This window comes from Alligator sinensis, unplaced genomic scaffold (assembly GCF_000455745.1).
Source record: "Alligator sinensis unplaced genomic scaffold, ASM45574v1 scaffold219_1, whole genome shotgun sequence".
In the NCBI taxonomy this organism is placed as follows: domain Eukaryota; kingdom Metazoa; phylum Chordata; order Crocodylia; family Alligatoridae; genus Alligator; species Alligator sinensis.
The window spans coordinates 3107249-3122694 of record NW_005841866.1 but is presented as its reverse complement, the minus strand read 5'-3'; the positions used below and the strand labels follow the sequence as shown (position 1 = coordinate 3122694).

General features: G+C 39.8%; 1 protein-coding gene across 1 annotated transcript in view; it reads left to right on the top strand.

Annotated features, from left to right (window-relative positions):
* Nucleotides 1-15446, top strand: part of USP34 (ubiquitin specific peptidase 34) — a 210217-nt gene that overhangs the window by 26455 nt on the left and 168316 nt on the right. The window contains 2 exon segments of the mRNA XM_006016759.2: nucleotides 3152-3344; nucleotides 12296-12357. Of these exon segments, the coding sequence (XP_006016821.1) occupies nucleotides 3152-3344; nucleotides 12296-12357 (255 nt within the window).

Here is a 15446-nt window from a genome sequence, read left to right as displayed (position 1 = left end):
CTGGATCCCGGGGACTTGGCACTACCCCATCCCTCTCCCATATGTCAGGATTGGGTTCTGGGGGTCCAGTACCCGTTCTGGCCCCTGGGGACCAGCTTTGCCCCCTCCTGCTGGGTTCAGGCACTGAATTCAGCACGCAGGACTTGGGGATCCCTGTGGGTCCAGAGATTTGGCAGCAGGGCAGCCGTAGCATTAACTCCCAGTTGCCAAATTTTTGGGTTGGATGACATGGTGCCATGGGCCAGAGGTTGAGTACCTCTGGTTTAGGGGCAAGTTTGGTTGCCTCCAAACATTGATCTTGTCCATGTACCATATGATTAAGATGTAGTAGTAGGTAACCATCAATCCTTCTGGATCATGATGTAGGCATGAGAGGTCACCAGGACCTTTGATACATGCCTAGCCAAGAGTATGGAGTGGAGGCTGCCCAAACCTTGCATCCCTCTTGTTTAGGCAGAATCCAAAAGCCAGACCAGGTCTGGATATTTGGTGCCTCAATGGCTGTAGGTTTGTGCACATACAAGAATTGAACCCAGGTCTTCCACATGGCAGATAAGGATTCTGCCACTGAACCATGATGGCAGGTGATCAAGTTGTAGTTCGTAACTATATCAGTATACTCCGCATGAGTCTGACCAGTACTAGCCATGATTGTTTTGGGCTGTAAATAGATGTTGCATTTGTCCTGGAAGAAAGCCTTTTGTCCCAGGATCAGACAGATCTTCTGGTATCAGAAGCGGACTGGCCAAGTTCACCAATGACACTAAACTTTGGGGTAGAGTGTTCACACCAGAGGATAGGCTGGTGATCCAGGCTGACCTGGATGGGCTTAGAAAGTGGGTGGATATAAACCTGATGACATTCAATACAGATAAATGCAAGGTGCTCCACATGGTGGGGGGGAGGGAACCTGCAGCATGCTTATAGGCTCAGCAGTGCTACGCTTGCTAGCACCACGGCCGAAAAAGACTTGGGGGTCATGATTGATCACAAGATGAACATGAGCCACCAATGTGATGTTGCAGCTGATAAAGCAAACAAAATTCTGGCTTACATCCATAGATGCTTCTCAAGTAAATCTCAGGATGTCATGCTCCTGCTGTACTTGGCCTTGGTGAGGCTGTAGCTGGAGTACTGCATCCAATTCTGGGCTCCAGAATTCAAGAAGGATGTGGAGAAGCTTGAGAGAGTCCAGAGGAGAGCCACACACATGATCAGAGGACAGGAGAATAGGCCTTATGAAGAGACCCTTAGAGCCATGGGACTTTTCAGCCTGGAAGAGCACAGGCTCGGGGGTGACCTGGTGGTAGCCTATAAGTATATCAGGGGTGTGCATCAGGATCTGGGGGAACATCTGTTCACCAGAGCGCCCCAGGGGATGACAAGGTCCCAATGGTCACAAACTCTTCCAAGACCGTTTTAGGCTGGACATAAGGAAAAACTTTACTGTCTGAGACCTCAAGACCTGGAGTAGATACCCCTAGAGGTGGTGCAAGCACCTGCTCTGGACTCTTTTAAGATATGTTTGGACACTTATCTTGCTGGGATCCTTTGACCCTAGCTGACTTCCTGCCCCTGGAGCAGGGGGCTGGACTTGATCTTCTGATGTCCCTTCAAGCCATGATATATATGACATCTAAGATGTACACACCTACTGTCCTACTTCAAGTCCTCTGTATGGCTGATAATATGTAGTAACACTTTTTCCTAGAGCATCCTGTTGTACATCTGTACAGTTATTGCAGTTCCTTTCAGGGACAAGCTGGTCAGGTTGTAAACTCTCACTGAACACCTTCTGGTGTTGGAACAGCAATGCAGCTTAGAAGGGCAATGTGTAAATAATTGTGCTGCTCCTGTTTTGAACTGGGTCAAGTCCTGGCACAGTCAGTCCCAGGTCAAATTAGACATCTGTTCATAACCTTGCTTTGACTAGATCTAGCAGTTTCTTGCTGTAAGAAAGCAGGACTAAGTTCTCTGTTGAACATCTCAGTGCACGACATGGTTTTTTTACATTTTCTGACTTCTGCACTAGGTATACCTTGGTGTTTTTACCTAAATTATCAGGAAATAGTAAGCTAGTTTTAAATTCTTCATAAATTTTGGTTTCCATGTAAGATTTCCAATAATCCTTGGTAATAGTGGTTCATCTTGAAAAAATCCAGATTGCCTTTGCTGCTGCAGAAGATTACTGAACAGATACATTCTAAACTGAATTGAATTCACACTGATATAACATGGAAGGTGTGACTGAGCAAACGCAGTTGATGTACAGCTGTGCTGGGAAAAATGCTTCCATGTGGATGTGGTACATTTGCTGTAACTAGGTCAAAACTTAATTGCATAAACATGGTTTTATCTGGTATAGTTGAGACTACAGATGGAGACATAGTTACATGGGATGCTTATATGTAAGCGCCAAGGCTGCTCTGACGCGCTGGAATTCCAGCGTGTCAGAACAGACTCAATTGAATCTGCTGGAGTGTGACGATTGCTGTGCTCCAGCAGCCTCCTGTGTCTTTTGTATCAACATGGAGCTGCTCTGATTAAAGTACCCTCCCTTTCTTCCCCGCCCCCTCCCCTTTTGGAGCACGTGTCAAAGTGCCCTTGGAGAAGACCAGGTTGAGATTAGAACATGGATGTCACTGTTATAGAGTTGCATCATCGAACCTGTAGGACTCCTGGATACCCCAGGAGCCTATTTATCATATATTTTAATTGCTGAGTACAACCAGATACCTCCAGGCTTGTATGGAATGAGCAAACTGGCATGATGCACTTATTGGGGGGAGAGAGAGAGAGCTTCTACAAACCCCAGGTCAAGGTTGGGCTTTCCAGGTGTATTACTTAAGAGTCCTACATTGCTTTTGGGACAAGCTCTTGTGGAGATATTCAAAGAAAGTTAGAGATTTACATTCATAATAATACTTTATTAATGTAATCAAAATTACGGTTCTCTTTTTCCTCTTATTTTTATGTATTTATACTAAGTTATAGATTGCCTATAATCACTATGTTATATTAATTATAAAGCATTTTTAGGCTTCATATTGTTACAATAGAGAAATATATATTTGAATTAATAAAGTTGGTGGTCTAGCTGAAAGAATATTTGACCATATTCTATTTAAATTTTGTCACTTTTTTATTTTAGGTATTTATGTAAACTGTCAGACCAGGAGTTGCGGCAAAGTGCAGCCCGGAACATGGCAGATTTAATGTGGAGCACAGTTAAAGAGCCGTTGGATACAGCCTTATGTTTTGATAAAGAAAGTCTTGATCTTGCATTTAAATACTTTATGTCTCCAACTCTAACAATGAGGTTGGCTGGACTGAGCCAAATAACAGTAAGAATTTTTTTAAATCTAAAACTCTCTTTTTAGGAAAAAATAATCCTTCTTTTCATTTACACATTATTATTTTTCTTCAAATAGTAACAAAAAGACAGGATAACCTTCTTACAAACAGTTGCAGAAGAGAAATAAGCAGATGGATTAAAATGTTAATTGTAATTTGTTAGTTGTATGCTTATCAGGTTTCCTCTAAACTATAATAAAATGTGTTCAGAGAGATCATTAAGGTATGGCTTTATTTTGCAATATATTTGACCCTAACACTCTCATTGATCCTTTTACTTTACAAAATGGAACTGTAACAGTCATATTTGTGTCCTTCCCTGTAGCTCCTTCTCTATGGCTGTATTTGTAGTTTATAAAGCCCATTGGTCTATTTTTTTTAAGTTTTCCAATATCTGAGTTCACTATAAATATATTCCTCTTTATTGTAATCATCTTGTACAGAGCGGTCCACTTGCTCAGAAAGAGAGCATTCTTATGGCATTCAATATGTATCTGAGTTAAACAGATTAAATTGCTTAATACCAGTACTTGGAAGAAAGGTTAAAAGTTTTGCATTCTAAAAAAGTAGAAATTAAAGTAATAATATATGGCCTCCAAAAATGTCATATAGTAAATGCTAATGACTTTGGATAGCACTTTTAAATCTGTATTTCCAGAAAATATTAAAAACTACCACTTGCAAGTAAGACATTTCATTTAATTCTTGTGAAACTGGTCTCACACATACAAAGAGCCTTGTTTGATAAACTACTTCATAGACCTGTCATTCCAACAACTGGAGCATGTGGTGTCAATACATTCATTTTCATCTGAAAAAGACTTTCTTGGAAAATGCTGTTCAAACCAATCTGAAGCATAGTATCTTCTTCACAGCATATTAATAATCTGCTTGCCACTTATGGTTCTGATATGTCTGTTGTTTGTAGTATGCTCTTATTTGGAGAAAATCAAACTCTTGGCAAGAAAATGTTACTAGATGTTACTACAGTGTTTTCTGCAGTGGAAACCCAGTTTGCTGTTATACTGTTTTCTTGTTCTTTATCAGTTCTGTTCCGCATACTAATTTCCCATGTATCCTCAGTTTTGGTAAGAATATAGTTCCTGCTACAATAAAGGTTCAGTTAGGAAATAGTGATAAAGGGGGGGGGGAGATGGTAGTTTAATTACAGTGCATCTGACCTTTTTTTCTAATATAATAAAGGGCTTAGTCTGTCTGTCCATCCGTAACGCTCTTGGAGTACTCTGATTGGTTACTGAAACAACCAATCAGAGTACACCAAGAGCCTTACAGACAGGAGGCAGCGGCAGTGTGGTGGAGTGCCACCATAGCAGCAGGGACAGAGGGGATGGAGCGGGGGCCCTGCTCCTTGGAGGCAGTGGTGGCAGTGTGGGGTGCTGGCGAGGGGGAACAGAGAAGCAAGCTGCCCCCTTCCCCTCCCCGCTCCTGGGAGGCGGTGATGGTGAGGTGGGGGGGAGGGGTTAGGGTTAGCAAGCTCCCTCCCTTCCCCCCTGCCCCCCTCCCCCAGTCATTCTTGACAGCCAATTCACTAGTATAATATATATTGTGAGGGGTCAGAATAAGGTTGTTTAAATAACATGTCCACTTGATAACATATCAAATCCCCCCGCCCTGATTTTTAACTCTTTGGATTAACTGAACTTTAAAGACATCTGTACATACTATTTGGATTACAGCTTTCCCTCACTTTATGCTGTACATGTGTTCCTGGAAAATGGTGCACAATTTGAATTTGCATAAAGGGAGCCCACTTTACAATGTAACAAATAGGGATATGTTCCAAGACCTCAACTGTACTGATCCCCAGGTTCATTTCTATCACTTTTACAAGACAATTTTGGTACTCAGCAACAGCAGGCAGTACACACAAGCACAGGGCGGTGGTAAATCATAATGGGGATGGCAACAACAGAACATGTGTTGCAGACAATGAGCGCAGATCCACACAGGAAACTACGTTGCGGTGTGTGTCAGTCCCACAACGCACCACACAAAGCAGCTGACTGCGGGTTTCCACCACACCAATCGCATAAGAGTGAATTTACCTCACATATAACAAATTTTTGGTATAAAAAGGGTCATCGCGTAAGAGCAAATTTGCACATACAGAACCCACATAAAGCGACGGAAACCTGTAGTTATTTTCAACAGTCTGTCCTGCACCTTAGACAGTTTAAAACAAAACAAAATCTAATATAAACCTAGTTTTTTGACAGAAGGTTTCTATGAATATTGCACAAATGGGAGTACTTTCCATATCTTGCCTCTGTTCATATTTCCTGCACATCCAGTACTTTAGGATGCTGGTGCTTGTAGAAAAGTCAGTGGTGACTATTTATAATTTTTTAACTGGTGGTAATTTATACATTCATGTATAGTGAAAAGACAATGGATAACGCAAGCTCAATCAAGTTGATTGCTACTTTGAAGCTCTGGTCCACCTCTGTAGGTCTTGCAGCCACATTTAGCTTGGTATTTAACTATGCACAGTTTCATCAGCTAACATGGGTGGGCCAAACTCTGCTACAGAATCATGTTAAATGAGTATATTCCACTTAAAACTTATGAATGTGTTTTCTGGGTATGATATGGTGCTGCCCACACACATTGGTTAAACAGCGTTAGAGCTTCATTTGCTATTGATACTAGACCATTTAAATCTTATTTTAGTTCTTATTATATATCCACATTTTCAGTATTATAATTAATATTTAGAGGTACTTGAAAAATAATGTAAGAATGGTGATTTTGAACCAAACAGCACATATTTTAAATTGGATTATTAAAGTCTTCCTTAAGCAAGGAATGTGGTTAATTTATAGTAGAGGTTATGCACTATATAAAGTACAAACTCTGTTAAACAACCATAGTCAGTTAGTGTTGCTTTAATGATAACAGTCTGCAGGACTTAGGATGTTGTCAATTCAGCTTTACATTTATGTGATCATAGGGTTACTTTTTAATATAATTTTATTTATCCAGTTGGAAATTTAAAAACAAACTGTGGAGAAACTAAACTTATGGAATAAATTAATTGACAGCATTTTAATATATTTAATATTTGTTTTTTAAAATATTTGGTTGCATTTAATAAACATTTGGTGAGAAAGGGCTCTGAAAATTTCACTGAGCAATGTTCAGAAGACTTAATACATCTTCACATCTGTGGAAGGATAAATCAGATTTTTGTTTAAATTAAGTGGTATATAGTCTGTTATGTATCCATAAATATATACTGTTATATTTATCTCTTAATATCTGAGGTATTATTTTAGGTATGATTTAGTTAGGGGGAAAAACTGGGTTCCCTTATAAATTAACTGTTCAAACGGTGGGGGAAAAATAGAGAAGAGAGGTCACTTGATCTTAAAACGGTCAAGCTCCAAATTAATTTGATAGGTCATGAGTTACAGCAAGAAATGTTTCATAGCTGCTTAAGATATGGTCTGTAAGTACTTCCTTTATTTTGTGTATTCTGTCATCTTTTTCCTTTGCTTTAACATTAAAAAAAAAAATTGCCATCTCAAAATAAGAGTGCCTCAGGTTATGCATTTAGTATTTGCAAATTTTAGTCAGTATAAAATGTATGTGTAAAGTATTCATAACTTAGTCCAGTTGTGGCATAATAGCTGAAATAGTGACTTAGTGAAAAAGCAGGTTTTTAATAAAATTACACAAGCATTATATAAAGCAAAATCATATGGTTTATAGTTTAAGGTAAATAGTTGATCCTTCAGAATGAGTCAAACCTCTTTGTATCCACTTCTGTAGTTTTCGTTTGTGAATAAGCTCTATCTGCTCCAAAACTGTCAATCTATTTAATAGTCTTTTTTAATTCTAGACAGACCAAGCATAGGAATTCATTTGCAGAAAGTTCGCCTGTTGCTTTTTTTGGTTGGCTGGTTTTTTATTTTATAGTGCTTCCTTTTGGAAGAGACCCCTCTCTTTTTTTTTACCCATACATTTTCATATTCCAGTAACATTTATTGTATTTAATTTGTATGTCTTGGCTGGGGTATTCACTTTTAATTGTCAGGTTCAAGCAAAAGTTACTTCGATTATTGGCAGATACACTGGGATACAGATCTGAACAGCAAATTTACAGAAGTCTTGGTGCTTGGTATTTAGAATCTTTCTGCTTCCTTGCAAAAAAGACTCTCAAGATTGAGAGGAATGAAGCTTTGTCTGTCAGTTCTTTTTGTTTCCACATACCTGTGTCTTTTCAGATAAAATCAGGTGACCAGTATCTAGTTTTCTTTCTCCGTTCATATTTTCAATTTGACATATTCAGCTTGATATCAAAATCTATTCCTATGAAGTCCCATGTTTCTCAAACTCTTAGTTTTACTTTCGTATCCAGTACATATTCAGCTCCATTTCTGTATTCTGCCTAAACATTTGAAAAGGATGCATATGACTGAAAAATCGTTTCCTTTTCTGAGTGTTTTACTTTGACCATAATATCCTAGTCCACTCTCCAAAGTCTACTCTTTTGGAAGTCTACTCTTTAAACTAAGTAGTTAATGCAATTTGAGATTTTCTAAAGTCTTTTTCATTTAAAGATTGGTATTAAAAAGTACATGGAAATTCCATCCTTGAAATATCACAAGTCAATGCTATTTTACAAGATATTCAACATTAAAGAGTGTGAAGCTTTGAAAGATGGATCTTTGCATATCCTTCTTAGTTCCATCCACACAAGCATGGACATTTCGTTCCTTGGAGACAACTAGCAGCGGGACACTTTGTGCTGTTGCTAGTTGTCCCTAGGGAATGCCTGTGCCACGTGCCTTCTGGCATACGGCAGGTTACCCTGTGTGGGGTAGAGGAGGCTGGGACCAGCACTGGGCTGGCTCCAGCAGATGTACCTAGGGCCCTGGGGGCCTTCTGGGGCTGCAGCAGCGATGATCCTGCTGCTTGGAGCCTGGCCGACAGCCAGAGCACGACTCTGACTGGCCAGGCTCCGGTTTTGAATGGTGTGCACTGCCACCATATGCGCCACTTTGCGGTTTTTTGTGTGAGATATTTTGACCTCTGGATATCCAGGAGTCAACAGCCCCACCCCATCCTCTCCCCACCCCAGTGCTGCTACCTTGCGGTATGGAGAACAGCTGAATGTGTGCGGTATGTGGTGTCGCAGACATGTCTGCTGTGCCACATACTGCATGGTTGTGCTGATCTGGACGGCCCTTGTGGTCAAAATTTCTACTGTCTCAACAAGACATTACTAGCTGATTTTAAAAAGTCATATTTTTTTGCCATTAAGGTCTTTTTTTTTTCCTACAACCTAATCTATGCTTTGCTTATGTCCATCAAGAATCCAGAGCTTTTGCCTGCTCCTTAAGGCAGTGGTTCTCAACCTTTTTAGACTTGAAGCACCTCTCGTTTGACTTCAGGGTATCCCTTTGTAACTTTTGTGAAGTAAGCAACACTCCGTTTCAAAAACTTATCTCTCTATTACAGTGCTACAGTGCTTCCCTTCTTACATTGCTGGGAGGAGGGGCAGTGGCCAGGCAGGGAGGAATCTGAGCTTGTACTTATCTCTTCACATCTACTTATCTCCTGTTACCTTTTAGCACCCTTCAAAAGATCTTGCAGCATCCCACAGTGTCCCAGCACACTCTTAAGAATCACTGCCCTAATATATAGGAATAAGTCAGCAGCCTCAAATTATTGTTTGGAAGTTTGTGCTGTTTAAAGGTTACCAAGTTTCTTTGTGGTTTTGACATTACTTTTTTCTTTTGTATTAAGAAAAAATAATTGTTTTAGATCGCTATAAATCAGTCCAATGGAGAATCTTTTGGTCTGTAATTTCCAATAGTTTTCTCCCAGTTTTTTGCCTTTTCCTTGATCAGGAATTTTAATAAGGTTTTTATATTGTATTCATGGTAAAAAGAAGAAGAATTTGTGGCTTTTTTTATATTTAAACATGTTGGTCATGGTTTCTTTGTATCAGTGTTTTCTAGGGGAAATTTGGATTTCTGCAACTAAATTTATCATTTATAACATTAAAACCAGCCTGATACCATTTAATTTTTTTTCTACTTCAGAATATGCCTTGAGGTGATTTTTCTATCTGAAATTTTACAGAAACATCAGTAATGTTTCAGTTAATTTCTTTATTGATTTCTTGTTTTTCAGACACCAAGATCCAGTGTATCATGGAAACAAAATCTTTGTCATTAAGTTTTTTGGGTTGTTGGTTTTTTTTTTTTTTGTTTTTTTTTTGCATCATTCCTGAACTTGCTTAATTATGAATATGACTATTAATAACTCGGTAATTAGGATGACAAGGACCAGTTATTTTAAGCTGCACTTTGAATTTCAGGTCATTAAAGAAGACACTTTGTCTGAAAATTATCCAGCCTAGAAATGAGTCTTTTGTAAAGAGTGACGGAGATTGGCTCTGTCACTTGAGTTACAAGACAATGACATTTTAATATTTAAATGTAACTGTTTTGTTGGGGAAATCATATCTAATTTTTTGAGTTCATTATTCTTGTCCTTTGTTGTTCTTGAAAACTACGTTAAATTAGTTTTGAACACATTTCAATGAACACATTCAAGAGAGTTGGAGCTGGGGCTGACAATCAGCTAATTACCCTGGGACCACACGAGCTGGTTTGAGACTCCAGTGCAGTCCTCCTGGCTAGGATTGGCAGTCAGCTGATTGTCAGTCCCATCCCCAGGACTATATTGGAGCCAGTTTGAGGCACCTGTGTAGTCCCAGAACCCCCAGCCTTGGGAGGTCAAAAAACCTTGTGTGCAGCTCAGTTGTGCTCATGGTTTTTAGAAGTCCCAATGGACAGGGACCCTGGGAAAGTCAAACCTCTCCTCAGGGTTCCCGTAGCCAGAATGTCAAGTGCCTTGCTCTGCAGCTCCATAGGACAAAATGCAACTCCCCGCGGCAATACAGTCAACCTGCTTGGTCTTGGGGAGCCCTATGGATCCCTGCAACCTGGCACCCCTGGCCCAGCTGATGACTTTGCCTCTACTCAGCACTGTAAAATCAGTTGGGTCCAGCACCATGCAGGGCTAGATGACATGGCTGTCCACCTGCCAACATGGGGATCTGTCAAGCAAGCCCCACTGCATGCTGGGAACCCTGCTCCATGGTCAATTTAAGGCATGATGGAAACCAGGGACAAAAATATTACACACATTTTCTGGAATATTTTTTGTGGCTTGTTTCTCATTTTGTTGTGCCATTAATTGTCTGAATGTGTGGCTGGGTTGCTATTTAAAATGTGATTAACAGGCTGATCGCATCTTAAGTGTAATGTCTGCCAGAGGCCAACGACTAAAAAAGATACATGAAGTAGTTAATAGCATTATAGCACAGAAATTGATCAGAATCTCTGTCAAATGATTGAGTGGGAAAGCATGAGATTCCTTGTCCTTTTGAAGTACCGTACCTCTGCTGAATGGACCTGTGTAAATAAATTATCCTAAAAGATTAGGGCAATTTATATACTTGGGATCTTGAATGCACAACTAAGGTTAGCATATTTTTGGCTACAAAACCTGGGTGCTAGAATTCTGAATTTCAGTAGGGTATATTTGTGAAACTGAGTTACGCTTTAAGTTATAACTTTAATTCAGCCCCATCCTCTTCTCCATTCTCAACTCAGTGTCCTGAACCCTCCCGCACTATCCTGATACAAATCATAGCCTTTCATTCTAGTTCTCTTGCACATGAGTATTGCTCTTTGGATAAATATTAGTCCCTTCCTTCCCCCCCTCCCCCTGCCAGTGTTCTGGCCTATATTAATTGAATCAGTTTTAGTTAATTCTGTCGAGAAGATGAACCATTTAGGTTATGAGATTCTTCTGGCAATATTTTTGAGGGTAACTTGTGGTTTTGAGAAGAAGAATTCGAACTCATCTGTAGGATTTCTGTTTTGTTATATAGCAAAAGAATGGTTAGCGTTGAAAAAATAATCACCCATTTTAATTTTGGAGTCTGCGTTCAAAGCCCTCGATAAGCTGAATGAGATTTCAGCTTTATATAATCACTGAGCATTTTGCTGTGGAAATTCTTTTACTATTGAAGATGTCTTATTGTAAAGTTGGATTGATAGATATAATAGGATATTTCTTAACTTTTTTCTGTGAAGCTATATATTAAAAAATTCAGAGACCTCTTATGAACACTTTGCATGTATAATTGAACTATTCCAATCAGAGTTTTAATTCAATGGAGGAATCAAATCAAAATATTAAAATAATATTTTTGAACTGTTCATATGTCATCTTCTGCATAATATAGTCAAGGTAATTTGGAATAATTTTGAAGGCTGCACAGAAAAATATATATACCCATGACGTTATAATGGTTATACAAGTAGTAAGTTGGGGGAAAAAATAGTTCCTTCATGACTGCTATAAAGTCACTAGGTAAATCAGAGCTGTGATAATGGAGTTGATTGGTGCTAAGATGCCCATTTGCATGATTTTAATTTAATTGCCCATAAATATTTACTTGCCAATACAAACATATTTGTTAGATACTTGGCCTTAAGTTTGAAGTGGGTGGAGCACATTCAACATAAAACTGGTATAGTGAAAGTAAGGTTTCAGAAGATATTTTTGGTTAAACAAGTACATTAATTTGATACCTGCTACTTAATAGTTAGCATTTTTGCTTGTGTTATTTTGTTGTTTTAATCAGAAATTTTTAATTCTTGGATAAAATTTTTCAAAAAGAGGATTTTGGATTATATTATGAAAATTATTATTTAAGAAAATGATGTTCTGAGCACATCTGTTTGGTATAATTTTTCATAGCTAAATGATCTGTCCAAAGTGTTTGCTTCCTTATGTATTTCTTTTCATTGCTGACATTTTTTTACGTAGACACATTACCATGCAAAATAACATTAAAGTTAAATTATACTTTCTTCCTTTTTTCTAACTATAGAATCAACTTCATACCTTCAATGATGTGTGTAATAATGAATCGTTAGTTTCAGACACAGAAACGTAAGTAGGAACATTATTTTGCATACTAAAGTTTAAGCACACTAGACCAGTGGTTCTCAACCTTTTTTGTACCAGGACCCATTTGTAAACATCAATGGCCAGTCCCGACCCAGTGCCCCTCACTCCTGACCTGCTGCTCACTGCTCCAGCCCCAGTGTGTCAGGCGTGGGGGGCCCCAACCAGCCCCTTGCAGGCTGGAAATCTGCCAGGCTGCAAGGGAAAAGCAACACTTTGCCACGTTGTACTCCTTTTAAAGGAGAATCCATTTTTAAAGTTTGTTCACAATCATTCATTTTTTTTTTTTTGTGACCCACTTTTGGGTCACAACCCACAGGTTGAGAAACGCTGCACTAGACAAATCTCAGTCTTCTATAAACTGGCTGTAGATTTCAGTGTTGGGAGCAAGGATTTTCTAAGACACTCAAAATATTCCAATCAGAGTTTTAATTCAAAGGAGGAATTAAATAAAAATATTAAAAGAATATTTTTGAACTCTTCATGTGTTTTCTTCTGCATGATATATTCAAGGTTATTTGCAAGACTCCACAGAAAAAAATACTGAAGTAATAAAATAAATAATCAACATTTATAGCAGGCTTTTATACTTTCAGCGTAATGTACAAAGGAAACTAATAAAACTTTGCACAAACCTTATAAGATGGGTGAGTATTACTAACTCATCCTCTTCTTCCTGTGATACAGAGATAAGTGAGATCTAGAAATGTTGCATCTTCTAGAATTATATTAGAATTAGAATTTAAAACTTTCTCACTGCTAGTCTTATACATAGTCCATCAGACTACAATCACACTTATTTATTTTTCTTGAAAGTCCATGGTTGTATATTTGGCATATGTTAAAAAACAAAGCTATCTACAATGTTTTAAAATCAGCTCCTGTGAACAGAAGTAAAGTTCACAATGCTTGTGTGGTGTCGCTCTACAGTGATGCAATATTAGCTTGATATGACCTCTGCATCTCTTTGTATTTTCTGACTTTTTAAAATATCAAAGATCTGTGTGATTATTTGGATAAAATCATGTCTTTGAACACATACAGTTGAAATTAGAAACTTTTTACTTCTGTTGCTATTATACTTATTTTAAAATAAGACACTGCTGCTAGATGTTAGCAATAAGAAGACGCATCAGTTTTAAGATCTTATTTATAGGTATGTGAAATACATAAATTAGTATCTAACGGGGAATATTACAATTAAATTCTATAAACCTTTATATTTTACTGATATGCGCTTTAAAAATTCCGTATCCTTTCTTTTTATATATGTATATTCTAACAATGACATAAGTACAGGATCTTTTCTCTGTTACCAATAAACTTATCAGTATAGCAGCATTGTAGGTCCCATGTAAGTAGCAAGTTTCAGTGCAATCTTTTGCAGTGGTTATTAATTAAAAATAAAAGCTAGAAGTCTGGAGGATATTTTTTACCCCACTCAAATGTTGCTAAAGTAGGCTGGATGTTGGAGATAACTATTTTCTGTTCCTGGCAGAAAGAAAATATTGCTACAAACTCCCTTTGTTTTGTTGGTTTTTTTACTTATTAAAGAATAAAACTTAATTGTCTTGAGTTTTTCCTGCTTTTGTGCAAAAAATCAAATTTTATATTTAAAAGCATAGGCTTGATTTGAATTTGTACTTTTTTAAACTGATTTTTTGGTGCCTATGAAATACCCCCAGGCATGCTATAGATCAGGGGTGGGAGGCCATTCTATCCAGCCCACAGCACCCCTAAAAAAATTAGAAAATAAATATCTATCTGCCCTTGGTTCCTGTAAAAAATGACAGGAACCAAGGGCAGTTAGACCCAGGGGAAGCCCGGTGGGCTCCCACAACAGCAGGGCCTGCCCAGCCCCACCCTCCCTTACGGAAGCCCCAGCCAGGGCTTCTGGCCTGGGACCACGTGGCTGCCCCACACTGGAACTACAGGTAAGGGGGAAGGTGGGGGGAGAAGGGCAGGGGAGGACCCCGGGCAGGGAAGGAACTCGGAGAAAAGTGGCCTGGGGAAAAGTTGGATGGGTAAAAAATTGGCTGATGGGGCGCACCCAGAGAGTAGCGGTGGATGGGTTGTACTCAACCTGGTGAGATGTGAGCAGCGGGGTACCCCAGGGCTCGGTCCTCGGACCCGCACTGTTTAACATCTTCGTCAGCGACTTGGACAAGGGGGTGGAAAGCACACTGTCCAAATTTGCTGATGACACTAAGATGTGGGGGGAGGTGGACACACTTGAAGGGAGAGAGAGGCTGCAACTAGATTTGGACAGACTACAAAAGTGGGCAGATGAGAATAGGCTAGGGTTCAACGTAGACAAATGCAGGGTGCTGCACCTTGGGAGAAGGAATCCACAGTGCATCTCAGGCCGGTCCAGAGAGGTGATACTTGCTCTCTATGCGACTTTGGTCAGGCTGCAGTTGGAGTACTGGGCACCGCACTTCAAAAGGGATGTGGCCAGCCTGGAGAGGGTTCAGAGGATGGCCACCCGCTTGGTGAGAGGGCAGCAGGACAGGCCCTATGAGGAGAGACTGAAGGACCTGAACCTGTTCAGCCTCAGCAAGAGGAGGCTGAGTGGGGGGACCTGGTGGCTGCCTACAAGCTCATCAGGGGAGATCAACAGCAAATAGGCAGAGCCCTTTTCTCCCCAGCACCACCTGGGGTGACAAGGAACAATGGTAATAAGCTGATGGAGAATAGGTTTAGGTTGGAGATCAGAAGGCAATATTTTACAGTTAGGGTGGCCAAAATCTGGAACCAACTTCCCAGGGAGGTGGTCCTCGCCCCTACCTTGGGCAAATTCAAGAGGAGGGTGGACGATCTTTTGTCTGGTGTCTTGTGAACCCAGCATTCATTCCTGCCTGTGGCAGGGGGTCAGGCTAGATGATCTGTTCAGGTCCCTCCTGACCCTAGCTACTATGAAACTATGAAAAGCTGAGCGTGGGGTGGGGTGTGGAAAAGTGGCCCCTCGCCCGCCCCGTGACCAGTGTCCCACATTGCAACTGTTCGCAGTCTGCCTGGGGCTGCCAGTGCCCGCTCTGGACAGACGTGTGCGGGCTGCGAGCAGCTACCACCGC